This window comes from Hippocampus bargibanti, linkage group LG02, assembly GCF_051943395.1.
Source record: "Hippocampus bargibanti isolate YZ-2025 linkage group LG02, ASM5194339v1, whole genome shotgun sequence".
Taxonomy (NCBI): Eukaryota; Metazoa; Chordata; class Actinopteri; order Syngnathiformes; family Syngnathidae; genus Hippocampus; species Hippocampus bargibanti.
Genome location: NC_142735.1, coordinates 17,838,019 through 17,862,623, shown reverse-complemented (window position 1 = coordinate 17,862,623; position 24,605 = coordinate 17,838,019). Strand labels below are relative to the sequence as shown.

At 40.7% G+C, this 24,605-nt stretch overlaps 1 protein-coding gene across 5 annotated transcripts in view; it reads right to left on the bottom strand.

The window, feature by feature from the left end:
- drp2 (dystrophin related protein 2) overlaps positions 1-24,605 on the bottom strand; it is a 120,428-nt gene that overhangs the window by 79,186 nt on the left and 16,637 nt on the right. For 3 of the 5 annotated variants that reach the window (XR_016114171.1, XR_016114170.1, XM_088989747.1), the window contains exons 1-2: positions 8,366-8,484; positions 7,459-7,630 (exon numbers count right to left, since the gene is read on the bottom strand). Coding sequence is in view for 3 of the 5 variants with exons in the window: in XM_088989747.1 (XP_088845873.1) it covers positions 7,459-7,505 (47 nt within the window). In the remaining 2 variants the exon portion in view is untranslated. Of the gene's footprint in view, positions 1-7,458; positions 7,631-8,365; positions 8,486-24,605 lie in introns of those variants that run through there. The other 2 variants (XM_088989750.1, XM_088989748.1) reach the window with 2 other exon arrangements.

The following is a 24,605-nucleotide window of genomic DNA, read 5'->3' as shown; positions in this document are numbered from 1 at the left end:
GCTTTGGAGAGAAAGTCGGAGAGGCCAGACTGAGATGGTTTGGACATGTCCAGAGGAGCGAGAGTGACTATATCGGGAGAAGGTTGCCGATTCTTGAACTGCCAGGCAGGAGACCGAGAGGAAGACCGAAGAGGAGGTATATGGATGTGGTCAAAGAGGACATGAAGGTAGCTGGTGTGAGAGACGAGGATGCACAAAACCGGGATAGATGGAGGACATTGATTCGCTGTGGCGACCCCTGAGGGGAAAAGCCGAAAGGAAAAGAAGATTGGTTTTACTTCCTTTCTTGAAAATATAGATCATACATGACCAGGTCCCAGGTCACATTCACAGTGGAATTTTTTTTGTAAATGATTTAGATTGGTGACCCTTTTTTAAGTATGATAATAAACTGCAAATAACCATTATTTTTGGTCAACCTTCTTTAGAACGTGCTTCTAATGATGGGAGATAGGGGGACAAGGGTGATGGCAAGACAACACTGCATCTTCACAGGAACAATTAATTATTTGGCGAGAACATTTGCGCCACATCGAGTCAGATTGCGTGTGCCCTGTCACCCTGTATGACATGTTCTCGCCTTTCATTGACACACTGATGAAATGTCGTCAAACTCAAGGAAATTGTTCCCTCACACTACAGAATCAGAAGTCTATTCTGTCAGCACACAAAAAAAAAAAAAAATCATTATCTCATTCCTGATGCAAGCCTTGTGAAATATTAGAATTGTATCACACACTGGGAGTTTAGATACCAAAGGGTAATTCAATGACAAAAATCAATGATCTCATAGGTAGACACTCCAAATGAAAACAAGCGGGGGAACTCAAAGAAGAAATACATAGCTGTCATATTATAGAGTTTTTCAAGTCAAAAGTTTAACAAGTGGTCTTTCTTTTATTTTGATGTATACATTTTCATATGGATGTTCAATTACTATTTTTTCCCCAGGAAAGGTATTTATTCCTCCACTAGACACTAATAGCGCACCATCAATGAATTACATATATTCAAACGTTTTCCATGTGCACCAGATTATAAAGCGCACTTTCAACGAATGACATTAAATTTGTTGTACAAAAATAAAGCGCCCCGGAGGGCGGCCCGGCAGTCGAGGGGTTAGCACGCTGGCTTGTGTGGAGTTTGCATGTTCTTCCCGGGGCCCGCGTGGGTTTTCTCCGAGTCCTCCGGTTTCCTCCCACATTCGAAAAACATGCATGGCAGGCAGATTGAACACTCGAAATTGTCCTTAGATGAGAGTGGGAGAGTGACTGTTTGTCTCTGTGTGCCCTGCAATTGGCTGGCAACCAATTCAGGGTGTCCCCCGCCTCGTGCCCTCGCGACCCTAATGAGGAATAAGCGGTATGGAAAATGGATGGATGGACTACACACCAATATTGAATACCGGTATCTGTAAAACCTTTGATGGATAAAATTTCATTCAACACACTTACAAAATTGTGATAAAAAAGTTTTTATTTTCTGACACAGAAGAGGATTTACCGAAGTGACAATCCACCCCAGAATAGCAGCAACCGCTGCCGAGCAGGATAAACTCGAAGTCACATTATGATGGCCTTTACTATCAGTAACTGCAATCGGCAGCCTCCACAAGTACTCAATATCTTCAAATAAGTCCTCCAATATCAGCCTTGCACAATACCTGGTATCAGTACTCCGCCATCCTTCGTCATATAAACCCATAATGTCTTATAAGAAATGTTCGACACTCTTCTTTCATCAGTAAAAAAAAAGTTAATTCCTAAATTATATGGATCTGGAGTTCTCTGTGGGAATTAGTGATATACACATGCTAAAAACATCCTATGTTATTTCATTTCTACTTATTCTCATCAATTAGTAAGTCCATATATGTATGTAGTTTCGTTATTTGTATATGTTAATTAGTATACATGCAGTCAGCTTTTACTTAGTGTAGAAATCTAGCTATCATGTTTCAGTCTAATAATAAATATTCATGATTGTATCTAGCAGATGATAGGTCCTTTCCAAAGTGACATCACTCCTGTTGTTTATAAATGTCTGAGACGCGCTTGTGCGCGCGCTCTTGTCTCACGGTCCCTTGGCCTAGCTTCTCCCCTGGAGAACATCCTCTAGCTGCCTGATAATACATATTCCTTTTTTGTATATCACCTTGCTTCCTGCTGATTTAATATTTAGACTATACAAATGGAGAGCTGAACAAGGAAGAACAACATTTAATGCAACATTATCTGAGCTTGAAATAGGGGCCGCTATACAGAATACAGTTCAATACACACATGTTGTTCTATATAGCGCTTTAGCAACAGCTGAAGCTGTAACAAATCGCTAACATGGACAAAAGGCAAATGCTGCACCCCCACCCCCCCTGGGAAGGGAAAAACATTGCCAGAGGTCTGACCAGTGCTTTATCGGCAAAAGAAAATACAAAACCCAAACAAATTCGAGAATGGCGCACCACATCATGCTTTTCAATTCCTGAATACGTTCGGGAATGGCAGTGAAAGAGTTTTGATGTTTTTGTTTGTTAAGATGTTTTATTATTGTAACAAGTGACAGATTGACATATTGTTTTGGGGTTGCACATTTATTCTGAAAATTATATACTAATATATATACTATACACCCCCCCTTAAAATTGTCATTTTCCGCAAAAACAAAAGTAATTTTGAAGTCATAATTTAACAAGATGTGGAAAATACCAGGTCACTCTTTTCATATTAAGGGTTTTATGATCCCATTTCGTAATGTATTGAAAATGATTTGGGTTTGAAAACCCTCAAGCTACACCTCACAGACCCTTGTGGGTCTGGGGAACCCGGTTTGACAATTATCGGTCGCATGTTTTAACACATCCTCTAAGAGATTGGCACTCTTACTGTTACTGTCAGCTGGCTGCAGATCATTCAGTGCAACAGCGCTGACACACCTCTGTCATGCTTGACTTGATTGTGTATAAAAACAGCAGCAACCTCACGCTTGCCCGCGTCGACATTCGCAAGTCCCGGCTGGTCCATTTGTAAAACGCGTTCTGATCACATAGTCGGTCAGCACCTTTCTTTGTGTGTCATCAACAAAAGAAACATTTCCCCCTGTTTGACAAATGAGAGAGAACATGATTACGTTGGTGAGGATACGGGCCTGTTTGGGAAATATTCTTTGTTGTGCATCAGGAGTAGAAACGATGCCTGGCCTGAAGCAGCTCTATTCCGCCACCGCCTTCCCGAGATTTGTGGGAAATCCATTTGCAAGACCGTTTTTTGTTCTCACAGCTGAAAGATGTTGTTGTTTGAGAAGCCAGTACAGCTGATGGCCAAAGGGAATCCGTAATAAGAAATTTACATCAGTGCAAAATGGTGACGGCTCTAAAACGACAGAGTGAGCATAATGAGACAAATTACCATATAAAAATAAGCAAATGAAAGTGTTAATCATGGCGCCAGTGACTTGTATTAATAAATGCCTCACATGCTGTTCATCATCACTCAATCTTGCGACATGGAAATGATTTTCCATGGCACTCCGTTATAGATGGTTATTCAACTTCAATGAAAGTGGCACGACTTAAACGGGTTGGAAAGCTGATTTTTCGGGAATTAAATTGCAATTCCAAACGTGGCTAACGCATTGTGGGGAGGCGGAACTGAGAATGAGATTGACTCACTGTGATAATCCAAGTCATTGATTTTGCTTACCTATAGCACATCTCAGAGACAATGTGCAGATGTGGCATCAAAGCCATGGGAATAACTAAGATATGTTTCCATGAAATTGGAGGTGAAGCGGAAAGTGGAGTGCATTATTAACGTTTCGAATGTACACATGAAATAAAATGCATCATAAATTTACAAAATCTACATAATACAACCTTTTGAAGCAGCGAAGATGCAGTATAAATAGATAAAAAAAGAACGCTCGAAAATACATGAGTCTGAAAAATATCTCCGCTAACAACGCAGACCAAATTTAGGGAATGCAACCACTTATAAACATGACAGCATCTATGTATCATTCCAGAAGAAATGGCAAGCAGGAAATTGATATTTGCACAGACCGTGAAGCACTGCCCAGCCTCTTCACATTTGCAGCACATTTAATAATAAAAAAAGAGAGAAATGTAATTCAAAAAAAAGTGTTCAATTCTAGACTGACATTGCAATGATGCCAGGAAGCAGTAGGAAGAAAATCCGGCTGAGTGATTTCAGAGTGCAAAAAGTCTCCCATGGATTCAATGTCATTACAGTTTGTATCCGCTGAACTTCAAACAAGAGATGCCTGGTTAAAAGAGGTGAACGTGTGTATAAAGTGGATGACAGTCAATTTTACAAATGCCAAATTTTGGAAACTTCCCTGGTGATTACCTGTTTTTTGTTTCAAGGCACCAACCATGAACAATGGACACATTCACAAACATCGAAAATGGATCACACTTTGCCCTGAAGACACATCACAGAAGCTCAGCCAGAGGCTGAGAAAATAAGGCATCAAACCCCCAAAAGGCTTTTTTTGTGCCATGACCAGAGAAAGACGGGAAGGACTGAAATAAAGAGACAATAGCATATAATGTAGCTACACTTGCAAGTGAATTAAGACTGTGGAGATGAGCAAACGAGACAGTGACAAATGGCAGGTCCCAAATGTCACCTCGTGACTCGAGCAGACATCGGCGGTGGGTGGTCGACTGTCGACAACGATCTCAACAATGCCCAAGCATTCATTCCTCACATGCACATTGCCGCCTGCTCCTAGTCAGAGTGGCAAGGTCAGCGGTTCGCCATGTGAAACGTGTCCATGTGTCAACCTTGCCGCATTTGGAATGTCGAACACCTGCGACTCCCTCATCCATTTTCACTATCAATACATTCCACGTGATGTCAGTCAAAAGTGTGATGACATCGACACAGTACAAACCAATGTTGAGTGGCGACCAATTATTTTCCCGCCACGACAATTTATGTTCGTTCGCTTATATTATGCTGGTATGTAAATTGACAGATCAAAGTGAAGCATGTTAGCCGGGGGAAGCCCCAGTAAAGGACAAATGTGCTCTTAGTTCCTTCGGTGTGTGCGTGGGTGTGTGTGTGTCATTTAATGACTTGGCCTTCTTTCTGCACCAAACATAAAAAAGGTGATCACACTGCCAACCTTTTTGTTATCATCCCAGAGTCCAATTAGCAGAGTGACACAGTGGCACACTGATAAGTTTTATTCCATGCATAAACATTGCATATCTCCCAGCCTTCACTCTTATCTTCATGCGCCAATTCCACCTGTTTTATCCCCTACCTTCAAAAAGAAAAAAAAAGGATCTTTTCCCACTCAATTTTTGCATTTGCAGCAAGTGAAGTTCCATTTCATTTGCAGGCTAAGTCGCAGGATATCAACAGCCATTAGAGTGGGATGTTCTCAAACTTTTTGCATCCAGGGAACTTTTGGAAGAATAAGTGAAATTGCGTCAACATCATTAAAACGGTGCTGAGAAGATGATCAAGAAGTTGTGAGGCAAATCAGCTCTTATTCAGTTGCACTGCTACGGGAACAGGAAATGAAATGTCCACAACACCGCCAGAAAAAAAAAAAATTGATATTACATACATATGAGACATGAAGTAGTATTCCTTTTTTTAATTAAAATCTAAATTATGATGTGTTTTTGAATCCACCTTGAATGCGGGTGGAGAGAAATTATGTTTTTTTCCCCGTGTCAAAAATGTTTCGTTTTTTTTTTGCATTGCAAGTATATTGTGGGAGCAAGAGTGACACTTTTAACAAAGCACAGGTTAAAACGGCTGTCAATCAACTTAGTGGGGGGGGGGGGGGGGGGGGGCGTGACAAAGCAATTTCTATGGTGCTTGTCCTGCATTAAAAAAATAATAAAACAAAACACATGGCTCTCAAGGTTACCCCAACTCTGCCTCATTCATTCGATCTATACTTACCTCCTTGTTTCCCTGCATCTCTCTCTCTCCGGGATGATTTAGTAGCATCTGCCTTTGCCTTTACTCGCTCCCTCCATCCTTATAAATTCACTGCTGTATTTCTCCACTGCCTCTCTCCTACTCGCTGATCTAATTACACGGAAGCTGCGGGGGAAAGCGTCTTAACCAATTTCACAACTGCCCTGCCCACGCCGTCCTCCTTATTCCACATTAGATGCTCTGGGGTCAAGTAAGCCATTAAGTGGGAAGTTGGGGTGCAATTGTCTGAACAGGATCCCAAGAGTGGAGTCGGAGGGATCGGCAATGATGCGGCAAAGCCTGGACGCTCTCCAGGTAAGCATTAGAGAGCAACTTGAGTGGCGTCTAATAATTTGGCTAGAGTAAACATGAACACAGTAGAGGCAGCATTAGTTTGCTTGCAATGATGGAGAAGATGACTCAGCAGGGAGAAAAAGGAAGACACACGTACGCACAGATTCACAAACAAAGCCACTTTTCAGACATAAATCTGTCGTGCTAAACACAACCCTGAATTCACAAGTTTTACCAAAACCGTTTTACATTATTGTATTACTATCATTATCACCATCATCATCATTATTACTATTGCGATTCTTATTTTTATTGATGAAAAGGTTTCTTCAGCCGTCATCTGTACTTCTTTGAAGGTGTCGGACGTTTCGCTTCTTATCCAAGAAACTTCGTCAGCAAACTAAAGTCTTACTGGTAGTTTAGGCCCTATAAATATATCCCTACTGTCCAAACATGGCGGTGCCGGACTTTGCTATGATAGATCCCTGCTCTCAGGTTGGGGGGGAGCAGAGGACTACTCCCTGCCACTCCACTGATTGTTCCTATTGTTCTGACTAACGACTGGCCTGATTGCCTCACTTCCACCGGTATCACCTCATCAGTATTCCTAATCATATTTTGCCTAAGTAGGCTGTTGTACGAACGATCCAAATTGAACCTCACCACACCATATCGGTTTAATGAAGGATTTAGCTGTTTTATGACGAGCTTACACAGACGTATTGCTGCCAACTTTGGGAGAGACATCTTATTATTATTATTATTATTATTATTATTATTATTATTATGACGAAACCTGATGTGCTAAAGAAAACACAAGAGGGGAATCAAAGCAAAAACTGAACCCAGAAAAGTGTCCTTCCATCTCTGATCAAAAATGTGTTGAGCAGTGTAATGTTTTCCCATCAAAATGTCTACTATTAATCTGTTTAAAACAAAAGAAACAGGGAAGCCTATATCTAAATTTGCTTTAGCATTTTAATAGGAGCATTTCCTCATCGAGATTATGCCATGGTTTCAATTACCGTAAGGCCGTTTTAGTCGTGACATTACAAAGTGAACATTATTATTTTGAGTGGGTAATACAGTTCATTTACTTAATTGAACAGTAACCTCTGCAAAATGTTCATTTCTTCAGATGTATGAAGCTTGTGTCGCCATAGTAACCGAGTTCCCTTTTATATTCACATGATCGTCCTCTTACCGAATGTTGTGCGACTTGCGTTTGATCTCATTCCAGCACAGGTTCATTTCCCCAGTCTGGTGCAGGCTGCCCTCCCTCAGCTGCTTGCATTCGGCCTCCTCCTGGGCCTCACCGTCCACTGCCGACTGGCACGGCACGCAGTGGCATCCCGGCCACGAGGGCCGCCCCGGAGCTGAGAACGCACATATGGACCAAAAAAATAAGGGTCAGGGGAGACAACAGAGAGATGCGCAGCAATTTCAAAAAAGGAAACTGGGCAAGGTTTGTTTGTTGTTGTTTCATTCTTCACTATCCTGTCTGTGGAGTTCTCCTATTTATGTCTTGGAAGCTCCCCTGAGGTTTGGTCACATGGTGGGAGCAGGGGGTAAAGCTTTGAACGTTCAAACCAAGGAATATACAGTGTAGGGTTTTATCAAATAACGAGAAAATAAATAAATACATAAATAAATACATACATACATAAATAAAGAGGTTTTCCTTTGCACACTTAAGAGTGAGAGGTTGTGAGGCTAAACTTGAAGAGGTGCAATCCCCTTGATGGAGGTGATAGAAAGTACAAATCCACATGTCCACAGAGTGGTATTGAGTGCACTACAAGATATTTCATCTCCATTTTGTTCCCTTGATCCAATACATTTGCTAAAAGTTAACCAGTAAGTTAACCATAAGATGAAAAGAAAAAACACTTTGGCATTACAGAGAGTCAATGACATATACAGTAAATGTATATATACATACTTGTCTACAGTCACGGCATTGACCAACTTATCTTCCACTCAAATGAAATGAACGTTGCAGTGAAACACGTAAAGAAAATGATTAATTTTTGGTTGCCGTGTTAACAGAGAAGCAAAGAATTCCCTCGCGTATGTGTGAGTGAGAGGAGGCCAGCATTCATCGCACCAACCTACACTCGCGCTTTCTTCATCCTCCAGCTCGTCTTCTCCCTGCCAGTCGCTCTGCAGGCCATCATCCCGATTTGATTTTGTTGATTTCCATTTGCCGTGATTCAACAGTTCAACAGTCTTGCTGTCTCTAGTCATCTCCTCACTTCCTGCCGTGCCTTCTCTCCCTCAGACAGCTCCTTCTGATGCGGATGAGTCGGGCACATGAATCAGCAGTAGGCTGAATGCTTGAATCACGACCTGTGACTTCCCCGCACTCGCTTAGCTGGTCAAACAATCACTTCCAGCCTCTTCAAGTGTTTGCTTTGTGAGTAAACGCAAAATACATCGTTAGAAAAAGCCAATTCAGGATAGAAATAGGGATCAATACTACATTATTAGCCCCATTAGAGGTGACAAAGCATGAGTAATTCAGCGATGTTATAGAGTCATGATTATTTCTTTTTTTCAGATTTTTTGTGCTTATCCAATAAAAAACATTGCACTGTATAATATTATGCTTCAACATACATTTAAATGGACTGGAAATAACACTTTGCTTCAATTTAATGGAGACTGTGCTTCTCCTTTATTCATGCATCCACCTATTTTCTGATCCGCTTCACCCTCCCATGCTGGAGCTGAGCTCAGCGTCCAACAACCATCACAATCACACCTGGAGAATATTTACAGCATTCGATCAACCTGCCATGCATGGTTTTGGAATGTGGGAGGAAACCGGAATACCCAGAGAAAAACCCATGCACATGCACACGATACATGCGGGGACACACACACACACAGATGCATATGCACGCAAGCACACACAAGCTGCTTTGATAAATACCGATGACACTATTAGTACTATTAGTCCATGTACACTATGGGGCCGACACCCTTTCCTGGGAAGGAGGCGTTGGCACTAATTTATAATCTTATCTCACGAGGATGTGACCTGACTGACTTCCTGATCCCACGGGAGACGTAGGACCCAGAGCTGCTTTCAATGTGAATACAATTTTTGTACTTCCTATTTGTTGAGTTCAATACTCAAAGACAAGTAACATTTAAAGTTGGCACCACCTCCCAAAACACTCAGAGCAATTATTTCATTGTTGTTCGATAAAAAACACATCTGTTCATTTTCAAAATGAACAGATGTCGACATAAAAATTTAGAAAATTCCTCAAATGGACCAATGTGTTTTTCACAGGACAGCAACAATACTTGCATATTAGGGTCGCATATCATAGATATGCATCAGGCAGGCATGCACCAACCCAAAGTGGGTCTGGTCTTGCCAACATGAGTCAAGCTCGATGCATGCTATATTATTTAAAAGCATGATTGGATGTGGCGTTGCTCAGCCATGCGCGCATTCTGCGTCACTTGCAGAAATGCAGCAGAGATTTCCCGCACATGACAACTGAGACAAAATGTGGCGTATTACATCTAATTCAGGTGGCAGCTAATAATATAATTATGTAAGAATTGGGACATGACAATGGCAAGTTTGCCTCACAATTTCTGGTTGGAATGTTGAGTTGTGCAGGTTTCCTTGAGGTTCTTCAGGCTTTCTAAATCACTTTCAAAATCGTCGGTGAGTAGAAATGTGTGCCAAAATATTTGGAGAGAAGACTATTTGTCTCATAGCAGTCATCCATTTCTTGTTCCAAAAAAAGGCACCTTTTGCAGGGAAAAAAGAAACGAATGACAAACACATTGCAACCCCAGCTCATGAATTTCAATAAGAACGTCAATGGCGGAAAAGAAAGACAGGCGTTTTGCACTTCACTTGACTCGCGTTGTTTGGGTAGATCGATTTTTCAATTCAGTATACTGAACAGTGAACGGGTGGGTGTGGGCAGTATATGTTGACAATGGTGTGTTTTATTGGATTCGTATCAAGATTTGGAAGGGATTGCAAAAGTAATCGAACTCTGTACTCGAGCAGAAATCCCAATACTGGTAGATTCTTGTAAAAATATAAGTACTTATTTGACTCTAGGAAGATAAAATGAAAGAAAAAGCTTCTGACACTACTCTCAAGTACAAACATAATAAATAAATTTACCGTCTGACTTTTTAAGGTTCTTTTGCCAATGAAAAGTCATCAAGAGTGACTTAAGTTACTGTAAAGTTGTAAGGTTGTTTTGAAACAAGTTGATGCCATCCTGAGAAAGGAAGCAATCTCAGAGAGAAGGCAGTCACTGTCGGAAAGCGTTAGTGGATTTCAAAACACAAAAAAGTACATGAAAAGACAGAAAGGAGATATCAGACAGTGCATAAAAAAAGCATCTGAAGATCAAATCATCACCACGTCTACACGTTGATACAGCAAATTTCCCCATTGTGGGACGATTAAAGGCTTTCTGATTCTAATTCTGATCTCTATGACTGTGGCTTAGATAGATATCCATTGATTGACTCTCAAGACTGGAGCAGTGCAAATGAAAAGCTATTATTTCCCAACGTGACAATGCCTACCTGAGCAGCAGCGACCTCTTAAAGCCGATTGGATCCGCATTGTTAACACTGTCACCAAGGTTAACCGAGTGTGGACCTTACTGGCAAGGCTGGGCACAGAAATTCGGAGCCACTTCATAAATGCGGAGATGAAGGAAGAGGAAGGACAAAGGGAGACAAAAAAAAAAAGACTGTCCTTGTACACCTACAGCAACTTAATCCTTGGAAAAAAAATAATTTGGCCAAAGCACAAAAGCCTGTACTTGTGGTTCTGGAATGATGTGATGAATAACTGTACGACAACTGTTAACCTAAGAGCATACGTAAATGCCATGTGGTTAAAAACTTACTGCAATAGCAATTAAAAAAACTAAACAAAAAAAGACCAATGTGATTGCAAAAAATTGTGTTGTGGGATGTGGGGGTGGAGTGCCCTCTCCCGTATCTGGGAGTCTTGTTCATGACTGAGGGTAGAACGGGGCGAGAGATTGACAGGCGGATCGGCGCGCCGTCTGCTGTGATGCGGACTTTGTACCGGTCTTTCATGGGGAAGAAGGAGCTGAGCAAAACGGCAAAGCTCTCAGTTTACCGGTCGATCTACATCCCAAGCCTCATCTATGGTCACGAGCTAAGGGTCGTGATCGAAAGAACAAGATCCCGGATACAGAGTGGCCGAAATGAGCTTTTTCCGTAGGGTGTCGTGGCTCTCCCTTAGAGATAAGGTGAGAAGCTCGATCATCCAGGAGGGGCTCAGAGTCGAGCCGCTTGTCCTCCGCATAGAGAGGAGCCAGATGTGGTGGCTCGGGCATCTAATCAGGAAGCCTCCTGGATGGTTCCCTGATGAGGTGTTCCGGGCATGCCCCGCTGGCACAAGGCTCAGAGGACGACCCAAGACACACTGGGGAGACTATGTCACCCAGCCAGCCTGGGAACGCCTCAGGTTCCGCCTGGAAGAGGTGGAAGAAGTGGCTGGGGAGAAGGATATCTGGGCAGCTCTACTGAAGCTGCTGCCCCCGCAACCCAACTTCGGATGAGCGGCAGAAGATTGATGGATGGATGGATGGGGGGGGGGGGGGTCTATTTAGTTACAGTACGATGTTTAGAGCAGAGGTGCCCTACTTTTTTGGACCAAAGACCTCTCCCCCACCCCGCAATCGATCTGTTACCGCATATGCACCCTTAGACGCACACATACACGCCACAATAATAGATATTATACTTTGTGAGTTTGTGTAAAGTAAATCAGTGCCTTCCTCATTCTTGGCCAGTTTCATCTGTGATTCAATCCCCCATTTCACCCTCAACCCCCCCATTGGTTTAAAGAATGTCAGTCATCGAGGTCGCGGTAATTGGCCTCTGTTTGCCGAATGGTAAATCCGCTCTTTAGTATCTGCATGTTTACTGTTGATTTTCAGTTGTTGGATGAAGCCAGTTGAGCCGGGTGGAAACTTCCAGTAACCCCTTGCATTTGGATTTTTTGCCCACATTGCATTCATTGAAACGCTCCGGCCTAATGGGACATTTCATTCCCAGACAGCGTAGTAAAATATTCATCCACAGTGACAGGCGGCGCGATTGTACTGAAATGGAACTAATTCCACCCAGTAATTGCGAAAACACATCCTTCTGTCAGCCAGCGAGAGCCCACAACACTTTGTAATGCTTTTTCACCCACAGTCTAAAATGTTACAAACAAGCGCGAAAAACCATTGAGCGCCATCCAAAAAAAAGATTTGCCAAGGTACGGAAGCCCGGAAATCGTCAACTGGCCTCCACTGGAGGTGTTGAACGCTCGTTTAAACTCCGGCGAATAAATGCCAAGTCAACAATAGTTCAGTGTGGCTGGCGGCTGGTGAATTAGCCACTTGGAAGAAGTGGAGGTTGGCACTACTCCCCTGATGCCCCCTGATGCACTGGCTCTGAGGAGGGAGAAACGAAGCGGCCCTTTGCAGCTGTGCGTGTGCACGTGCGAAAGGTACTATTCATATTTAGAATGTTGGATCACGTTCATTAAATAGCTCAAAGTGACTCGCCCAAAATAGGATGAAACAAACACCAAACCAGTGACTGTGTCTTCTACACCAGCATTCTTTACCACTCTGCCAAAACTATGGGAATTATACTTAAATGGTATCAGATGTGTTTACCACTTACTCTTTTCCAGTAACATATTGTGACAGGCAGAATAATTAAACAGTCTTCCACTAGACGCAGGTCCGTTTATCCTGTGTGTCCACCTGTAGGCCAGTCATACAGAAAAATGGAGTGTTGAGTTAAACGAAATGGATTTCACAATTTGGTGAGTAAATTAACTCATTCACTGCCATTCCCGAATTTCCCTCCCACAAGCGGGCAGCATTCACCTTTTGCACAGCTGGCCCCATTTCAAGCTCAGTTAACTCCAGACCCATACAACTTCGGAATTAACTCTTTTTTTCTGATGAAAGAAGAGAGTGTACGGTTTCTTATGCTGCTTTTAATGTTGATGTAGTCCTAAAACTCAATATTCTATGGGTCCTGCAATTTGAGTGAAAATGACAAAAACTGGCATTGGAGTGGACATATATTTGCACATCGTTTGGCACTGAATGAGTTCAGACAAGGTTAGCATTATTACGTTGAGGTCCTGTTTCCCTCCACATTCTACAAGCTTGTATACTAAGTTCATTAAAAACTCAATCTTTTGGGTTAAGAGACTGTAATACTGTGACACTGATCCGTCTGTGCAAGCTCTCAGTCGTATAGGAGTGGTCCATCGATGAAAAGGTGATGAAAAGGTGTCTGGGATTTATTTCAAACTGAGAAAAAAGCCATAATCCCATCACAAAGTGATAATTAACCAATTAATTAAAAAATACAACACAACTTTCTTGTTATTGTATGAGGCCTTTGATTCTGGAAAAGAAAAAAAAGCCTTTATTCTTGAAACCCAAAATATGTGATACATTTTGTTCTAATGAACAAAAAATGAGACAAATGATGTCATCATTAAATCAAGAGACATTCGAATGAAATTTAGGATTTCACGTGGCCCATGTTTCACGTAGTTATCTGAATGTTTGTCTATACGTGCTATGTGATCAACTGATTACCAGTCCACGGAGAGGCTCCAGCTGCCCCTAATGAGAAGAAGTGCCGTCAACAGCTCCTGTATTTTGTTTTTCTACTTTCATTTGTTTCATAACTTTGCTGCTGTGAAATGTAAATTTCTCCACTGCGAGACTAATAAAGGCAAATCCAATCCAATCCAAATGAACCCGAAGCATCCTCCTTCCGCTAACCTCCATCCCCACTGCTCTTCATCATGCTCCCGGTGTTTTGCCCTCGGACCGCATATTTTATTAACCTTCGTAACTCATTTATCTTTTCCATGTGACAATAATTTGCCCTCAAGCTAACACGGCATGCCCACACTCATTTCTCTTTCCAAGGTGCCATTGCGTTTCTTTGTCCTGTGAAGACCGTGTGTGTGTGTGTGTGTGTGTGTGTGTGTGTGTGTGTGTGTGTGTGTGTGTGTGTGTGTGTGTGTGTGTGTGTGTGTGTGTGTGTTTGTTCGTGTAACCATAACAGTTTTATTGCTAATAAAATAATGCACACAACATGGGGGGTGAATCGTGTGTAATAACTGCTGTACCTGCCAAACCCTCTATGTATTTTAATTACATTACTTTTTTCACGAGCTCTTCTGTGAGAGAATTATTTACCCCAAGCAAACATGCCAGGCACACTAATATACTTTTGTCAAGGTGCCACTGCTGCTCTGTTACCGAATGACGATTGCAATGGCAATTTTGGATATTCACTCACCGTTTAAGAAAAGTAAGCACCTTTCAGTTTCACTTTCTTTCAGTTTTTTTATCGTACAAATAGTAAAATCACAATATAGAAGATAGCATAGTGAACTATGATATCAGAATCATCTTTATTGCCAAGTATGTAGAACACGCACACATTAAACAAAAGAGTTTGCACAATTGAAACATGTTGCACGCCACACACTCATGTCAGACCTACAATATGTGACCAGAATCTAAGACGAAATTATTTCAACACAAAACATTTTGAGAAAAGAAGGAAAAGAAGACTTAATTACATTTTTTTTTCAATATTAAGGAACTAAACATTTATTCAAATGTTAGTATGAGTCCAGGTTTAATATATTTGCTCTTTTTGTATAATATTTTGCATTTCGCTTCGTTGTTATTATATTTTATGTATCTTCCTACCACCAATGTATTCTTTCAGAGGAGTCACAGCAGATGACAAGTGATCCCATCTACCGCACTATGAGGCTGACGCAAAGTCAATAAAGCAACAACATAAAATCACAATCCATTTTTCAGTGAATAGTGGTTAAAACGTTGATAATAATATACTTGACAATTGACTGAACTCAAGTATACTATTTTTCTCAGACTCCGATAGCAAGAACACTTGAACAAACCTCTGTTAGTCTAATGGGGTGTAATACTGTACATCCACTGTGGGGAGTGGAAAGTGGAGCAATACGACACTAAAGAGGATTTAAAACATATCAGTCCATAAGTTAAGAAGATTATTTCATCACTCAAATGCTATAATGACTTCAAAAGGCATTTTGAGGATTAGCAGACATAAAACTACTCCTCACAGGCGACAACACCGTCAAGTGTCAAGCAAACAAATCCAAAACATGGAAATCAAGGGATCAACACACCCCCTTGTTTTCCCAACTACTTATTTCTTCTCAAGAGCAGGCACCATATGAAGTATGCATAAATCAAATAAATATAATGATGTCCATTGCGCAAACTGCTTTACAAAAGCGACGAAAAGACCACAGAAACATGCTGTAATGTGGAAGGACGGGATGCCTGCTGGCGAAAGGAGGCAATTTCGTAAGCTCATATGAAATCGCTACTAATTAAGATGGGTTTCATGTGCTACAATTACTTGAAGATGAAATTTGCTCTTATTGAGAAAGCTACAGAGTTGTCAGCAGACACTTCGGTGCTACTTCCGTGTGGACATTTATCACTGCCTCTTCTACTATCTACCTTAAGCCCTTATATCACCACACAATATTCATCGCTGACATCTGGCCAGACCTGGTGAGCGTCGGTTTTCTCCACTCAGTGGACAGTGGTCATGTGTGTTTTAACCTTGGACAGGACTATGCCGAATGACCATTGTCACAAAGGATTCGGATTCGGAAGGAGCTTTTCATGGGATGCGAGTGTTATACATGCTAGCTTGCGTTGCACAAACATATTTTCAAACTCTTATATGTGGTCAAGGAAACTGAGTCATTTGTTTTATTTTCAAACCGCGCTAGTAGCAACTGCAAGAGACATCATGCTCACTGTGATCGTAACCAACAATTCTGCCTATGTGTGTAAGCTTTTGTTGAGAATTGTCCGAGTGGTTCAAATTACATAAGTAAATCAATATAAAATGGGCGTCCCGGTATCAAGTGGTTGGTGCGCAGGCTTCATAGTGTACAGGTCGTGAGTTCAAGACCAGGTCTGGACTCCCTGTATGGAGTTTGCATGTTCTCGCGGGCCCATCCGGGTCGTCCGTATTCCTCCCACATTGCAAAATGCATGGCAGGTGATTGAACACTCAAAAAGTGTCCCTAGGTGTGTGTGAAAGAGCAGGTGGGTGTTTGTCTCTGTGTGCACTGCGATTGGCTAGCAACAAATTCAGGGTGTCCGCCACTGGCTGGGCTAGGCTCCAGCACCCCCCGCCACCCTTATGAGGATAATGCAGTCTGGACAATGGACAGATGAATGGATATTATGGATACTTGACTTCTGTCCACAACAGTTCATTAAAAAGACAAAACATTCTCTCTAAATAGTTAAATGACGCAAAGAAATATCTACTTTTGAGTGATTAATATGGAATTAATAAAGCTATTATTCAAAGAGTGGAGGCAATTTTCATCAATAAATGTTCCACATTGACTGCATCAGCCTTGATGATGAACACTGGGCATTGCAAAGGGGTTTTAATGGACTACGGCTAGGTTAAATCGGAAGCTCATTATGAGTGCAGAGAAAAGGAAAAAAAAGTCTTGACAGCATGTGACATTTGGCTGCGCGCTCAAAAGTCCACACTCGGCTGTCAGGCATGTCACTTCCGATCTGAGGGAGTCACAGCCACTCCTGGAGACGCTAAGCCGGCTGACAGCTGGCTGTCCATAAAAAAAATAAATAAATTGGGATTTAACAGAAGATCTGAATCCATACAGCTTGACTTCCGGTATAACTCAATTAAGTGACTCACATAGGCGACCCCCCCCCCCCCGTTGCACCCAACAAACTCACTTTATAATTCAAGTACATGTAAATACAAAAAAAGCAACATAGTCGTTTAGGAGTGTGTTGCAAACAAGCCCCCGTGTTGGAATAAGTATGTAATTGGGACAACGTGCACAAATCCAGTGTGAAAGCAGCTGTTCGCAAAATTGGGGCCATGTCCGTGCACCTTACGCGGAACACAAATTTGTTGGAAGTTGGAGTGGGAGTGGGGGGTTTATTCATCTTGCATCAATTTATAAGTACATACATAGTAACAGAATGGACCAAAAGGATAACCTTCAGATATGAAAGGAATGCAAACATGAACTTGACATTTTATTTCAAGTTAATATAACAACTGCAGAGTTGTTCATAATTGTTCACCCCCTCGCAGATTGAGGTCCCTTGTTCACATGACGCCTACTGACCATGCCTTACTGAAACATTACAATCGGGTTAAAAGAGGAAAAATAGATTGCAGATGGGCAGGAAGAAACCACTGTGAATAATTTATGACCATGAAAGCAAATATCAGGTGCATATTTATTCACTAAGAATGAGGTAATGATACAGAGGAGGCAATCAAATATTCAGCTTAGGTCTGGTCTTGTGTAAAGCATCAAAATCTTAAAGGACTACCGACGTCACTTTTTTGTTTCTTAACTGACATCATAAAAACGTTTTATAGCATCTAAAATACCCAAAACACGCAGTATGATATTTTTATTCAAATGCAAAACACCAATAAAAATGACTTAAAGTGTCCAAAATCTGCAAAAACATTGAGCTGCGAATTGGGCCATTTTCAGAAAGTCCCTCCCCCAGTTTGTGACGTCATGCCAAGACGGCTTGCATTGCTTGAGAATCAAAACAATGGCTTCAGATTCTGAGAATATGCTTTCTTGGTACACCTCTAGTTACGAATATGATTCAAATAGTTCTGAAGAGGAAAGCATACATGTTTGCAATCGATTAAAGAATTTATTCCATGCCATTTTGAGGCAACATTGGGGAGAAACGATCACCAGAAAAGAGGCACAAAATGGCGACCTCCTGTGGCCACCTCCGTTTCCACAGGCTGATAAATTCCTTATATGGAGCTTGGACACCCTCTTATGGCGGCTTTTGGGTGCAACACAAGGTTTTCAGACCAAACAATACAGCAAAATACATTGACGTGATGGAAGGACTGCTACAATGTGTCTTTTTTTCAGTCAGGGGGCGTTCCTTTAGTGACGTCATGTACGGACTCGTCACCAACTCAAAAACAAGACTTCCTGAATATTTAGCGCGAGTCTTAAAACGTAAAATATAATTATATGCGGTGGAATCTTTTTAAAATACGCTCAGTAGAAGTCATTTGAAGCAATTTTACAAATTATGGACACAACTTGTCCGGAGACCTCGGTTGTCCTTTAATGTGGTATTGTTGTGCTGTTCAACTCAACGGCCGCCGGGTGGTCAGGCACTTTGTATTATTTACGGATTAGGGGAAATTTAAAATGTTTCCCTTGTCATAAATGTAACTCATTCAACTCCTTGCAATCATATTTCCAAACAAATTTGCTCCTATCACTGAAGGGCAACAAGCAGTGAACTGAGCTGACATTTAAGGACGCTGTCAGAACATGTTTTACAGCGGATAATGGTGACAGATGATAAATCAGTGGGAGCTGTTGTAAATGATAAACCACCAACAATGCAAACTATTTTGTGCATGCTCTGAGCAGAGAAATGGTTGTGTGATGTGTTAAATGTTAGCAAGAAAGGCTTTAATACAGTGTTGCACGTCTGTGTAAACTCTCAGTCGTACAGGAGTGGTCCATCGATGAGAAGGTTTCTTCGGCCGTCATCTGTACAATTTTGAATGTTTCGGACGTTTCGCCTCCTATCCAAGAGGCTTCGTCAGTGAACTAAAGTCTGACTGGTCAAAATATAATGACTTTCAAAATGAGTGTTTTCTGAAAAAAAAAAAACATTCTGAGCCAATTCTGAAAAAAACTTGGCTCAGATCCCAACAATTTCAATAACCTACGTCCAATTTCTTGTCTTCCATTTATTGCTAAAATTCTCGAAAAAACTGTTACCTCTCAACCTCACTCACAATAACCTCTACGAACAATTCCAGTCTGGTTTCCATCCCCGCCACAGCACTGAATCAGCCCACATAAAAATCACTAATGTTATTCTCATAGCAGCAGATACCGGTTCCCTCTCTATTCTCATCCTTCTTGATCTATCTGCAGCCTTGACACCATTTATCACCCCATCCTCCGCAACCGACTTTCCAATCTAGGCGTCACACACACCCCACTTCGCTGGTTTCACTCTTATCTAACTGGCCGCTCACAGTTTATCCAAATTAACTCATTCACTTCACGGTGCTCTCCTGGTGTGCCCCAAGGGTCTGTTCTGGGGCACCTTCTCTTTAATACATACCTTCTTCCCCTTGGTGATATCTTCCGCAATTTTGGCATTCACTTTCACTGCGTTGCGGATGACACCCAACTCTACCTCTCCAGTAAACCCGGCGCGTCTCTTCCACCTGCATCCCTTACACTTTGCCACTCAGAAATTAAATCTTGGTTTTCTCATAACTTTCTCAAACTAAACAGCGAAAAAACTGAACTACTCCTTGTCGGTACTAAATCCACCCTTCACAAAGCAAACAGTTTCTCTATCATCATTGACAGTCCTACCGTGTCCCCTGCCCTTCAGGTCAAGAGCCTGGGTGTCCTCGATAGCACACGTTTTCGTTTATTACGACCGTTTTTTCAATCACCCACAACAAATTCCTCACATATTTTAAAAAACTAATACAAAAAAAAAAATACAAAAGTAAACTAAAACTAAACTAATACAAAAATACAAATACCAAAACGAGTCAAAATTTTGAAATATCCAAATGAATGTACGCTACCCGCCACATTATTTCATTCGGACTGTGAACGCAAATCAAACTCTTGAAATTCCAGGTTGCTTGCTAAAGTCTAAACCAGAATTTCAAATTGTTCCACATAAACCACAATAACAGTCATTATTCTTTACTTCAAAATTGAAAACTAGTTATTCATTAATTTGTTGTACGTTCTGTATGCTCTAGTATATTGTCTATGTGTGTTGCAGAATGAGGATTTCCATTCGGGTTTGCGAGAAAATAAAATTAGCACTGTGGATACGAGACTCATAAGAGTGTAGTACACACACACGCGCACACACACACATACGCAAGGAGTGGCACACTGGGATCCACGCTGACAAGATCTCATGAAATAATTACTGTTCAATTCCCCGCCAAACTCAGCTAGAGCTTTTGCGGGCTTGGACCCAAGTAGCTCTTTCTCTTAATTATCCATCCCACTTTATTATGTAATATACAACAGTGCAAACAGATGCTGTGGGGAATGGCGCTCTGAAGTTGGATTAAGGTGTTTGCAGCACAATCGTGATCTGTGATTTTCACCGTCAAAAAAACATCTACGAGGTGTTGCGAAGGGAGCAGGAAGGGAAGGTTGATATTTGATTAGGAGCCATTAGAGCAACTCTGCGCCCGTATGGATATTTCATTCAAAACAACCCATGCAGTTCTCCTGTTTTGCATATTTTTCAAGATAATTTGACACTTAAAATCATGAGCCCATAGCTCGGGGGACGACAAAAAAATATGTGTTGTCATTTCATTTTAAAAAATGCCTCTCAACTTGGCATAATAAACCATTTACCTTCTCCCTATCTTAGCTTTGGGCCAGGTAAAAGCTTCAATTTTAGTTTACCATCAATCTGCATTCCCAAATTGACTAAGATTTTTTTTTATTTAGTTATTTTTTTTTCCCAGCAAAAGTATATTCTTTTCCTAAGTTATTTTTTTTCAAAAGGCAGTTTTGCCAGACAAAAGGGTGCAGTGTCAGAAGATTCAGATGATCAACACTCCTCGTAGTGCTCTTTGTAAAAAACACATTGTAATTACATAATTAAATAGAAAGTAAATAATTCAAGAAGGTTTGCCACATTTCTCTCCAAATTCATAGACGTGCTGCTGGGTCTGCTTGGCCAACTCGGTACAGTATAACACAAACAGACGGTACATATACAGTAGATGCTATTCGCTAGCTTGTCTATAATGGTTATTTGTTGCCATTAAGCTAAACAAATCTTACTCAGGCAACATCATGTGGCCATTTTAAATAGATCATGTAGGTTTCTCTTTAGTGTGTGTATTTTTAGAGTAAACTTCACCTGCAAGTGACATTAAACAAATTAACAATTTCTAAACAATTTCTCTACTACCTGCCAAACTGCTGCTACTCGTGAATCAAGTTGAGATAACAGCCTCCGTTTGCACTTGAAAGTCAAAGCAAAAAATAAATAAATACATCTTCAAAAAACTCACCCAAAAGATGTTGAATCTTGAATAACTCACCATCTGGGTCAATTGTGTCACATGGCACCATTCTTGTACAATTTTAACTCAGAATGATTCTTTTATTTCCTGATCATCTGCATTGCGGCATATACCATCGTGGTGTACATGCAGGTTATCTTGATTTAGATATTTGGGCACAAAAGTTTGGACCCAAAAGTTTGAGGAACCATGCTCAAAATATACACGTAACGTAATGCCAGTAATGGGGGAGGGGGGAATGGAGAAGTCAAAGCTGTTTAAATGAGAGTCGAGGCGCAGTGAGAAGCGAGTCTTTAATCATTAGTCTAACTCACATTCATAAAGCATCCGAGAAAGCCTCCCCCAGGCGCTTCACTGGGTAAACAATACCATTACTATGTCGTGATCCACAATGAAGATTTTGCCACATGCATTTAATTACAGTTGTGAGGCCAGCGGTAAGGTGAGAAGGTATTGGTTTTCGTGTTTGTTTTGTTTGATAAACCGTGTGATTTTCATAAACGTGGGATGATACCTCTTGGTGCAAATACAGATAAATGCAAGAAAGGTTTGCGATATTTTCACAACACTGGGATTTAGTTTTGTTTTTCTACTGCATCAAGTACAAAATTGCCTGCAAGCTAGCGTCCGACAAACCCTCACGAAACGAGGGTTAGCAAGAGCGAAAATCCGAAAGCAATTGATGCCTCGCTAACAAGGTTTATATTTAACTAAAATACCACAAGATGACAACAAAGCCCTACTTTTCAAATCGACAATGATTTGACATTCATAGAAGGACTTCCCTTTACGTAAACACAGCTCATTAGCAGATGTTACGTTATGACACCAAAGCACAAATATAGTGGCAGAAAGACTTGCATTTTTAAATATAGTTGGGATTTTTTTCACAAATAAAGCTGTATTATTTTCATATTTGTATCATTTTTTTCATTATTTCAATCATTATGGAAGAGTTGAGCTTTGAATCCAAACTGTAAATTCTGTTGTACTACAGTTGTGCCATCAGAAATCCTGAAATGGTGAATCAATACAGTCATATATTCTTTACCCTCTGAGAAGAATGCAACAATAACTGGCCCTGGCACACACCTTCAGGAGCAGCACAATGTTCATATAACTGAAGCAATGAAGCTATTAACCCTTCAATGGACGATTGTGCCAAATTCGGTACACTAAAGATACATGCTTATAGATCGAGAAAATGAAAGGTAGCAGTTCAAGTGCCGATTGGAACTGATGCGGCACAAGTTACATGTCCCTTTAAAACAGGTTATGTGGAGCTTTACCTTTAAGAGTGTCAGTGACATCATCTCCTTCATGCCAACACAACATGCTCTCCTCCATCTTCAAAGCACCTTCTATTTTTCGTCATGGATGAAATATCACGTAAGTATACGATGTAACTATTTTATGAGCTACTCAGAAGAGGTTTACCTTGATACTGAAATGCATAAACTAATGCTAACTTGTTTATTTACCAAGAAATATTAAAAATAAGGTGCCGAATTCGGAACATTCTAACGCTATTTTCATGATGATATTGTAGATCCTGACTTGGTACCCGATGCGGATAATTGTAATTGAATGGTGCATTTTCCACTAATAGCTGTACCTTATAGCTTTGCATTCTCAATATGATTATTGAAACATAGGTCCATGTTTTTCTAAAATACCCATGTACTGTATATCTTTCCAGATCCTGATGAGAATGAAATAGATGACCATGTTGATTAAGACATTTTGGCATCTGACACAGTCATGACTTTTGCATTGATGAACTTCTATCACCATTCAAATACTTTCAACAGATTTTCGATGAAAAAATAATGGATATTATTGTTGAACAGTTGAAATTCTATGCAATGCAAAATGACATCAATAAGCCCCTGTGTCTAGCCAAAGAACAGCTTGAGTGGCTGGGATTGATATTTTATTTCTCAATCTCAAAATGACCAAACACTCGGATGCATTGGGCTTGAAAGCTATCGCCACTAATTGATTATGCTGCAGAATGTATGTCAAGGGATCGCTTCGAAATTATAAAAAGGAACTTGCATATAGCAGACAACATAAAACAAGGAAGGCCAAATTATGATCCCTTGCACAAAGTAAGGCCAATGACAAATCACCTGAGACAGAAGTTTCAAGAATTGCCCAAATCACAGTTTTTGTCAATTGATGAACAAACTGTACTCTATGAAGGTAGATTTACGCTCAAGCAGTGTCTACCAAATAAACCAAAGAAATGGGGGTTCAAGTTGTTTGTGCTGGCAGGTTATGATGGCTACATGTATGACTGCATTCCATATACAGGAAAGATAGATCCAGTCAGTCACTCCAAGGTTCCCGATCTGAAAGTAAGCTCAAATGCTGTGCGCCATTTGGCTCAAAACATCCAACCAGGAAAGAATACGATGGTATTTTGATAATGGGTTTACATCTATCCCTTACTCCAACATTTGGCAACAAGAAAAATCTGGTGTTGTGGCACAGTGAGGCTCAATCGATTGGTCAGCTGAACCACAGCTAAGGCATTGAGGTTCTTTTCCCTTCAATGACACAGTATTTGGTTTGACAACGTAGTGCATGTTCCATATGTTGCGAAGAACTGCAACAGGTGCAAGCATGGCACATGCTCGGTTAAAACTAATGTTTACTGCAAAAAAATGCAATGAAAATCTTTGTTTGAATCATCACAAGAACTGCTTTGCATTATTCCATGGTTATTAGCTAGTTTTCTGTATCTGTAAAGGAACTATGTATTTTTACGTAAACATTTTATGTAAATATTTTATGTAAATTATGTATGTAATTTATGTAAATATTTTATGTATTTTTTTTTTATTTTAGTAAAACGCTGTCATATGGATAAAAGTCTAGTCTTTGAAGTTGCATTTGACATATGTTCCAAAAAAGGCACCCACACAATTGAGGTCTTTCATGATGATGGTATTTATTTATTTTGCGGGGTAGGCTTGAATGAATTCTTAGCATCCCTTCATTTCAAAAGCAAAAGAAGCTTGATTAAGTGTAAGAGCTAAACAGAAGCAAAAGAGCAGAATATGGTACCAGGAAAGCACCAAAATAGCAACCAGTCTGTCTCTCCTGTCA